Below are 9,533 nucleotides of genomic sequence, written 5' to 3'. Positions count from 1 at the left end.
AAGGAAAAAATAAGAACTTATTTCTTAAAGTGAGACATTTTTTACTTGCTTAGAATTCACTTTTTGCAGTGAACAAAATGGCGTGAGGTCTATATTGTCTCTATATAGGGAATAGTGTGGACATTTGGATACAGCCTTAGTGTGAGCCCGGCCCCATCACAGACCCCAACACCCCCCCCCCCTCAGCACATGGAAGCACAAACACCAGTCCGTCCCACAGACACCTTTACTCCGGGTGCTCCTTTACTCCGGGTGCTCCTTTACTCCGGGTGCTCCTTTACTCCGGGTGCTCCTTTACTCCGGGTGCTCCTTTACTCCGCGTGCACGCTTACTCCGGGTGCACGCACACGTATGAGCGCTTGTGCTTGCCGTAGTAGTAGCACTCGGGCTGGAAGCTGTTGGTCTCCACCACCTCCTTGTAGTGGCTGACGGCGTGGACCAGGCAGGAGGGGAAGTCCCGCCTCAGCGCCAGGGCCAGCTGCATCATGTTGCCCCGCCCCTTCAGCCGCTCCACCTGCGCCGCGATCTGCGCCTTGTCCAGCGGCCGCGGCGCCACGCAGAAGGACACCACCACCTTCACGTTGGCCTGGGTCAGCAGGTCGAACCAGTTGTCGCCGCCGCTGCCGTGGCACTTCTTGCCCGCCAGCCAGTTGAAGAAGAAGATGCGCTCGCGGTCGTTGAAGACGCGCACGGACCAGCTGACCCAGTCGAACTTCTGCACCAGCGCGTCCAGCAGCGCCTTCGTGAAGCCGCCGTCGGCCACGCCCGGGTTCTCCTGCACCAGCAGCTCCAGGTCCTGCTTGGCCTGCAGCGCGAAGTTCTGCGTGCAGTCCTCCACGGCGGCCTGAAGGGGGCGCAAAGAAGAGAGGGGTTAGTCTCCACGGCGGCCTGAAGGGGGCGCAGAGAGGAGAGAGAGGGGTTAGTCTCCACGGCGGCCTGAAGGGGGCGCAGAGGAGAGAGAGGGGTTAGTCTCCACCGCGGCCTGAAGGGGGCGCAGAGGAGAGAGGGGTTAGTGTCCGCCGCGGCCTGAAGGGGGCGCAGAGAGAAGAGGGGTTAGTCTCCACCGCGGCCTGAAGGGGGCGCAGAGAGGAGAGAGAGGGGTTAGTCTCCACGGCGGCCTGAAGGGGGCGCAGAGGAGAGAGGGGTTAGTGTCCGCCGCGGCCTGAAGGGGGCGCAGAGAGAAGAGGGGTTAGTCTCCACCGCGGCCTGAAGGGGGCGCAAAGAAGAGAGAGGGGTTAGTCTCCACCACGGCCTGAAGGGGGCGCAGAGAGAAGAGGGGTTAGTCTCCACCGCGGCCTGAAGGGGGCGCAGAGAGAAGAGAGGGGTTAGTCTCCACCGCGGCCTGAAGGGGGCGCAGAGAAGAGAGGGGTTAGTCTCCACCGCGGCCTGAAGGGGGCGCAGAGAGAAGAGGGGTTAGTGTCCACCGCGGCCTGAAGGGGGCGCAGAGAACAGAGGGGTTAGTCTCCACCGCGGCCTGAAGGGGGCGCAGAGAGAAGAGGGGTTAGTGTCCACCGCGGCCTGAAGGGGGCGCAGAGAGGAGAGAGAGGTTAGTCTCCACGGCGGCCTGAAGGGGGCGCAGAGAGGAGAGAGAGGTTAGTCTCCACGGCGGCCTGAAGGGGGCGCAGAGAGGAGAGAGAGGTTAGTCTCCACGGCGGCCTGAAGGGGGCGCAGAGAAGAGAGGGGTTAGTCTCCACCGCGGCCTGAAGGGGGCGCAGAGAGAAGAGAGGGGTTAGTCTCCACCGCGGCCTGAAGGGGGCGCAGAGAGGAGAGAGGGGTTAGTCTCCACCGCGGCCTGAAGGGGGCGCAGAGAGGAGAGAGGGGTTAGTGTCCACCGCGGCATGAAGGGGGCGCAGAGAGGAGAGAGGGGTTAGTCTCCACCGCGGCCTGAAGGGGGCGCAAAGAGGAGAGAGGGGTTAGTCTCCACCGCGGCCTGAAGGGGGCGCAGAGAAGAGAGGGGTTAGTCTCCACCGCGGCCTGAAGGGGGCGCAGAGAGGAGAGAGGGGTTAGTCTCCACCGCGGCCTGAAGGGGGCGCAGAGAAGAGAGGGGTTAGTCTCCACCGCGGCCTGAAGGGGGCGCAGAGAGAAGAGAGGGGTTAGTCTCCACCGCGGCCTGAAGGGGGCGCAGAGAGAAGAGAGGGGTTAGTCTCCACCGCGGCCTGAAGGGGGCGCAGAGAGGAGAGAGGGGTTAGTCTCCACCGCGGCCTGAAGGGGGCGCAGAGAGAAGAGAGGGGTTAGTCTCCACCGCGGCCTGAAGGGGGCGCAGAGAGAAGAGAGGGGTTAGTCTCCACCGCGGCCTGAAGGGGGCGCAGAGAGAAGAGGGGTTAGTCTCCACCGCGGCCTGAAGGGGGCGCAGAGAGGAGAGAGGGGTTAGTCTCCACCGCGGCCTGAAGGGGGCGCAGAGAGAAGAGGGGTTAGTCTCCACCGCGGCCTGAAGGGGGCGCAGAGAAGAGAGAGGGGTTAGTCTCCACCGCGGCCTGAAGGGGGCGCAGAGAAGAGAGAGGGGTTAGTCTCCACCGCGGCCTGAAGGGGGCGCAGAGAGGAGAGAGGGGTTAGTCTCCACCGCGGCCTGAAGGGGGCGCAGAGAGGAGAGAGGGGTTAGTGTCCACCGTAGCCTGAAGGGGGCGCAGAGAGAAGAGAGGGGTTAGTCTCCACCGCGGCCTGAAGGGGGCGCAGAGAGAAGAGAGGGGTTAGTCTCCACCGTGGCCTGAAGGGGGCGCAGAGAGAAGAGAGGGGTTAGTCTCCACCGCGGCCTGAAGGGGGCGCAGAGAGGAGAGAGGGGTTAGTCTCCACCGCGGCCTGAAGGGGGCGCAGAGAGAAGAGAGGAGTTAGTCTCCACCGCGGCCTGAAGGGGGCGCAGAGAGAAGAGAGGAGTTAGTCTCCACCGCGGCCTGAAGGGGGCGCAGAGAGAAGAGAGGGGTTAGTCTCCACCGCGGCCTGAAGGGGGCGCAGAGAGGAGAGAGGGGTTAGTCTCCACCGCGGCCTGAAGGGGGCGCAGAGAAGAGAGAGGGGTTAGTCTCCACCGCGGCCTGAAGGGGGCGCAGAGAGAAGAGAGGGGTTAGTCTCCACGGCGGCCTGAAGGGGGCGCAGAGAAGAGAGAGGGGTTAGTCTCCACCGCGGCCTGAAGGGGGCGCAGAGAGAAGAGAGGGGTTAGTCTCCACCGCGGCCTGAAGGGGGCGCAGAGAGGAGAGAGGGGTTAGTCTCCACCGCGGCCTGAAGGGGGCGCAGAGAGGAGAGAGGGGTTAGTCTCCACGGCGGCCTGAAGGGGGCGCAGAGAGAAGAGAGAGGGGTTAGTCTCCACGGCGGCCTGAAGGGGGCGCAGAGAGAAGAGAGAGGGGTTAGTCTCCACCGCGGCCTGAAGGGGGCGCAGAGAGAAGAGAGGGGTTAGTCTCCACCGCGGCCTGAAGGGGGCGCAGAGAGGAGAGAGGGGTTAGTCTCCACCGCGGCCTGAAGTGGGCGCAGAGAGGAGAGAGGGGTTAGTCTCCACCGCGGCCTGAAGGGGGCGCAGAGAGAAGAGAGGGGTTAGTCTCCACCGCGGCCTGAAGGGGGCGCAGAGAGGAGAGGGGTTAGTCTCCACCGCGGCCTGAAGGGGGCGCAGAGAGGAGAGGGGGAGTTAGTGTCCGCCGCGGCCTGAAGGGGGCGCAGAGAGAAGAGAGGGGTTAGTCTCCACCGCGGCCTGAAGGGGGCGCAGAGAAGAGAGAGGGGTTAGTCTCCACGGCGGCCTGAAGGGGGCGCAGAGAGAAGAGAGAGGGGTTAGTCTCCACCGCGGCCTGAAGGGGGCGCAGAGAGAAGAGAGGGGTTAGTCTCCACCGCGGCCTGAAGGGGGCGCAGAGAAGAGAGAGGGGTTAGTCTCCACCGCGGCCTGAAGGGGGCGCAGAGAGAAGAGAGGGGTTAGTCTCCACCGCGGCCTGAAGGGGGCGCAGAGAGAAGAGAGGGGTTAGTCTCCACCGCGGCCTGAAGGGGGCGCAGAGAGGAGAGAGGGGTTAGTCTCCACCGCGGCCTGAAGGGGGCGCAGAGAGAAGAGAGGGGTTAGTCTCCACCGCGGCCTGAAGGGGGCGCAGAGAGGGGAGAGGGGGAGTTAGTCTCCTTGTTTTTTTTGTTGCCATTAGATCCAACAAGGACCAGGACTTAAACATCGCACTCTTATCAGGGGAATAAAGAAGACTTATGGTCGCGTGAGTCAAACCAGAGACAAATGGTCTGAAGTTGAGATCAAGAACACGGACCTGCTGAATCCAGACGTGGCGAGGAAGTCACATGATCTTTGCACGTCTGCAGTGACACAGTCGGGTCTGAAGTAAACTTTGTTTAACCTCTTAACTCCCGCCTGAACCGAGAGCTTTTTCTCCAGGTCAGCTTTACCCAAATCCTGTAGGCCAGTGTAACGCCTCATTTGAAAGCTAAGACCTACAAAACTAAATTGATCTTTTTCCTCACATCTCATCCTCTGATGCTAACTATCATAGCCACTTTAGCATAGGGACCTCGGATGCTAACTATCATAGCCACTTTAGCATAGGGACCTCTGATGCTAACTATCATAGCCACTTTAGCATAGGGACCTCTGGTGCTAACTATCATAGCCACTTTAGCATAGGGACCTCTGATGCTAACTGACCGGTGATTAGGAGCTATGTGCCGTCCCATAAGCCACTGCGCCAAACCCCCCCTCGCCCCCCTCGGCCCCGCCCTCAGTGATTCATGAGCAACCACTGTTGATTGACAGGAGCACATTTAATAATAATAATAATAATAATAATAATAATAAAAAGATTCTGCACAAGCCAAACTTTATAAAGTGATAAATCCATGTTGTCGTCCCCACAGCTCAGTCACATGTCAGTGTTAAAGAGGAAACTCAGGAAACGGATTAAATGCTTTTGTTTTCATTTAGTAGAAACTTAAGCCACATGGATCATTTGCTGCTGTCGCTTTAAGAAACAGCTGCTGAAATAAAATAACACTAAAGGGAAATGTTTGGATCATTTGGATTTATTTTTCTCCTTAAATGTCTTTGTTTGGACACTATGTTGTTGTTGGACACTAGGGGGCGACATGCACTTTTGTTTGGCCTGCACTCCACCAATAACTTTAAAGAAGAAGAAAAACAGCTGTTGGTGATGTCACTTCCCTTTCCCCTGTTTAAGGACGGACGGATTGGACATAATGTTGCTGAAGCTCTAGTTCCCGAACTGCACAGATCTAACAGTCACGAAAGGTTAAGGAGTTAGATGTTAGTGTTAGAGCTCAGAGGAGATCATTTGATGGTTTCAGACGCAGCCCTGGTCTTACAGCTGTAACATCAGTACTTTCAAACGTAATCCCACCGACACAAAGGAACAAACCCTTCATCCTGACCTTCATCCTGGTCTCCACGTTCTCCATGCGCTGCTGCCACTTCTGCACCATGTCCTCGCCGACCGTCTTCTCCGTGAGCGCGGCGTGGCCCATGACGGCGATGATGCCCACCACGAACAGCTTCTTGAGGCGGGCGCAGAAGTCCTCCACGGCCCGCCGGTTCCTCCGCTGGACGGTGACCACGGTCTCCAGCATGGGGTCGCCCGCCGTGTTCTCGCCCGTCACCGCGTTGTACAGGGCGTCCAGGTTCAGGTCGCCGTCCGTGCTCTCGAAGTGCGTCACGAACTTCTGCATCTTCTTCTCCTTGAACTTGGGCTTGGCGTTCACGAAGTCCTGGAACTTCTCGTACTGGCTGAGCATCTGCGCCTCGCGGTCGAAGTTCTGCTTGTTCATGGAGGTCCTCTGCAGCTCCAGCGCGATCTGGTCGATCTCGTTCTGGATGCCCTCCAGCTTAGTGTTGACCTGGAAGCAATCACACGGAGTAAAAACAGCTGTGATGTGGGTCTGTGGCGTCCCCCGAGGGTCAGTGCTGGGACCTACACTCTTTCTCTGTTATAGAAGTGACATGATCTCAGGTTTAGGGCTGGATTTGAGTGAGTGTCTGTTAATCAGTGCTGAGTTTATGTTGCAAAGGAAAGTCCCAGTGTTAGATCAGTTTGAGAAGAAGACGACATCATCGAACCACTGTCCAATCAGAGCTACAGAACTGAGACGAAAACAATGATGGAAATGTGACAAAAAAATGTGACAAAAAAATGTGACAAAAAAAAAAGACAAAAAAAGACAAAAAAAGACACACAAAAAATACAGAAAATGACAAAAAATGACAGAAAATTAGGACAAAATTACAAAAAATTACAAAAAATGACAAAAAAATGGAAAAAAAGACAAAAAATACAAAAAAAGAAAAAAATTACTAAAAATGACAAAAAATGACAAAAAAGGACAAAAATGACAAAAAATAGACAAAAAATGACCAAAAAAATGTCAAAAAAAAAATGTCAAAAAAAATAAATAAAACACAAAAAATTACAAAAAAATTACAAAAAAAGACAAAAAAAATACAAAGAAATGACTAAAAAAATGTGACAAAAAATGACAAAAAAAGACCAAAAAATAAAAACAAAATAGACAAAAAATTACAAAAAAAATTTCAAAAAACATTTCAAAAATAAATAAATAAAAGAAAAAAAATTACAAACAAATTACAACAAAAATTACTGCAAAATTACAAAAAAAGACAAAAAAAATACAAAGAAATGACTAAAAAAATGTGACAAAAAAATTACCAAAAAGTTACAAAATGAGTTGAAACCCCTCCAAATAAAAAAAAAGATGGAAAACAATCTGATGACGTGAGGAAAAAGATCCATTTAGATGAGTTTTGTAGATCTTAGCTTTCAAATGAGGCGTTACACTGGCCTACAGGATTTGCAATGGAAAGTCCCAGTGTTAGATCAGTTTGAGAAGAAGACGACATCATCGAACCACTGTCCAATCAGAGAACATCATCCTGTAAGAGCTGCAGAAACAACAGCTCAGTGTGACTTTATTTGTGTCTGTATTGTGCTCTTCAAGTATTTGTGATTTTAACCCGTTAACTCCCGCCTGAACCGGGCACATTTTCTCCGGTTTGGCTTTACCCCAATCCAAAAACTTCTGGAAAAAAGGTGTGAAAAAGCAACAGAACTGAGACGAAAACAATGGTGAAAATGTGACAAAAAAGTGGGAAAACTTTGACAAAAAAATGTGAAAAAAATAACAAAAAAGACAAAAAATGACCAAAAAAATGACACAAAAATTACAAAAAAATGACCAAAAAAATAACAAAAAATGTGACAAAAAAAGAAACAAAAAAAGACCAAAAATGACACAAAAAATACTAAAATGTGACAAAAATGACAAAAAAAATGTGACAAAAACAAAAATTACAAGAAAGTTACAAAATGAGTTGAATGCCCCCCCCCCCCCCTCCCCCCAAAAAACAAAGATGGAAAAAAATGTGATCACGTGAGGAAAAAGATCCATTCAGATGAGTTTTGTAGATCTTAGCTTGAGGAGTTACACTGGCCCACAGGATTTGGGTAAAGCTAAACTGGAGAAAATGCTCTCGGTTCAGGCGGGAGGTAAGAGGTTAAACTACTCTGTCTGTTGTTAAAGTGCAGATGACAGGTTTTAATGCTTTTGAAAATAGGTTGGGCAGAAAAGTTCATTTTATTTACATTTTGAAGCTGCTGACAGGAAGTGACCTAAAAGAAGGAAACATTCCAGAGCAGTTTGACTTAAAAATATACAGAGTTTAAAACAGTTAAAACTAAGTATTTCCTCCTCTACATGTTCCTCCATGTCCTCATGTGTAGAATGAGCTCAGACCTGTTCACCACAACTGCCTCTACAATCCTGCACTGTCACTCTGAAAGTAATACTTAGTGCCGAAGTGCCGTCATGCATGAGCTTAATATAGAAGCTGCAGTTACACATGTGACCTGAGGTGGCAGCAGTGAGTATGAAATGACTAACTTGCCTCTAGCCCCTTTAAAATGGTCGACACGGCAACTGTTTAAAACTGTTTATCTTCGTCTATTCACCTTCTTCCGGAGGTTCGCGTGGGCGCCGCCATGAATAGTGCCCGCCCCTTTTCTCCTATGTGTTAACCTGGGGCTGGAGAATCCACATAAAACAAGAGAAACGCTGCAGTGTCGACATGTCGGTGCAAATGAACATCGGACATTTTACACAAATCAATCGACTAAACATCAGATTTGAGCGGAGAATATTTTCCCTCGTTCTCCGTTAAAATGAACGGACTTCGCGCTCGACCGGAAGTGTCTGGACAACGAGGCGCCGAGACATGGAAAAAGTGGCAAAAGTGGGCGGAACAAGGTGAATAGATATGATGATAGGCGGCATCTCTGGAATCGCCCATATATGGTCATTTTTGAAAACAGTTAAGGGGGAAAACAATTCTGATTTTTTTTTTTTTTTCTCTAATTATTCAAAAACTACTTTAACAAATGCTGAATTATGAACATAGTTTCTACTACATAAAGCTACAAAGACATGGGGAGGAGCAAAGTGGTTCCACAGCCCATAAATACATGAATAACGGAGAATGCTAACATGATGCTACATGTTAGCATTCTCCGTTAAAGACATTTTTTACTTGCTTAGAATCCACTTTTTGTCACATTTTTTTTTTTTTTCATTGTTTTTTTGTATCAGGTTTTTTTTTTGTCCGTGTTTTTCTCATGTTTTTGTCGACTTTTCATTATATTTTTTGTCACTTTTTTGTTGCTTTTCCGGCATATTTTTGCTTTGTTTTCATCCCCCTTTTCTCGCTATTTTGATGCTTTTCTTTTTTGCTTTTAGATTTGGGTAAAGCTCGGTTGAGGAGGGACCGGTGGCTCTTCGGTCCGCCCCTGGCTCTGTGTCTGAAACATGATGAAGAGTTGGAAGCTGACCTGCTCGAGCTGCTCCGTGAGGAAGCGCGCCTCCTTCCCGTCGGGGTTGGAGAAGATCTCGGACGAGGCCACGAACACGGCCTCCAGGACCGGGTGGAGCTGCCCCACGGTGGCGGCCAGAACCTCGGACGCCTGGCCCATGATCTCCACGCCCTTCTCGATCTTGTCCCTGTTCTGGACCAGCCAGTCGGCCACGTTGTTCATCATCTCGGCCAGAGAGTGGGGAACGCCTGGAAGAGCGAGAGCAGGAGAGGAACGTGAATCAGGAGAGGAATGAGAAGGAGAATCAGGAGAGGAACGAGAATCAGGAGAGGAACGAGAAGGAGAATCAGGAGAGGAACGTGAAGGAGGAGAGGAACGAGAAGGAGAATCAGGAGAGGAACGAGAATCAGGAGAGGAACGAGAAGGAGAATCAGGAGAGGAACGAGAATCAGGAGAGGAACGAGAATCAGGAGAGGAACGTGAAGGAGAATCAGGAGAGGAACGAGAATCAGGAGAGGAACGAGAATCAGGAGAGGAACGAGAAGGAGAATCAGGAGAGGAACGAGAAGGAGAATCAGGAGAGGAACGAGAAGGAGAATCAGGAGAGGAACGTGAAGGAGAATCAGGAGAGGAACGAGAATCAGGAGAGGAACGAGAATCAGGAGAGGAACGAGAAGGAGAATCAGGAGAGGAACGAGAATCAGGAGAGGAACGAGAAGGAGAATCAGGAGAGGA

At 51.7% G+C, this 9,533-nt stretch overlaps 1 protein-coding gene across 1 annotated transcript; it reads right to left on the bottom strand.

Moving 5' to 3' along the window:
* Positions 1 to 328: 328 nt before the first annotated feature.
* On the bottom strand, positions 329 to 9,040 carry rpz5 (rapunzel 5; the record flags this gene model as incomplete). The annotated part of the gene is made up of 3 exons (XM_079583323.1): positions 8,817 to 9,040; positions 5,356 to 5,817; positions 329 to 844 (listed from the first exon to the last, which is right to left on the bottom strand). Exons 1-3 carry the CDS (start codon positions 9,021 to 9,023, stop codon positions 329 to 331), a joined length of 1,185 nt encoding a protein of 394 aa, XP_079439449.1. The 5' UTR covers positions 9,024 to 9,040.
* Positions 9,041 to 9,533: the final 493 nt, after the last annotated feature.

This window comes from Gobius niger (assembly GCF_951799975.1).
Source record: "Gobius niger genome assembly, contig: SCAFFOLD_207, whole genome shotgun sequence".
NCBI classification, from domain to species: domain Eukaryota; kingdom Metazoa; phylum Chordata; class Actinopteri; order Gobiiformes; family Gobiidae; genus Gobius; species Gobius niger.
Note: the sequence above shows the minus strand (reverse complement) of the source record. Positions and strands in the feature narration are given on the sequence as shown.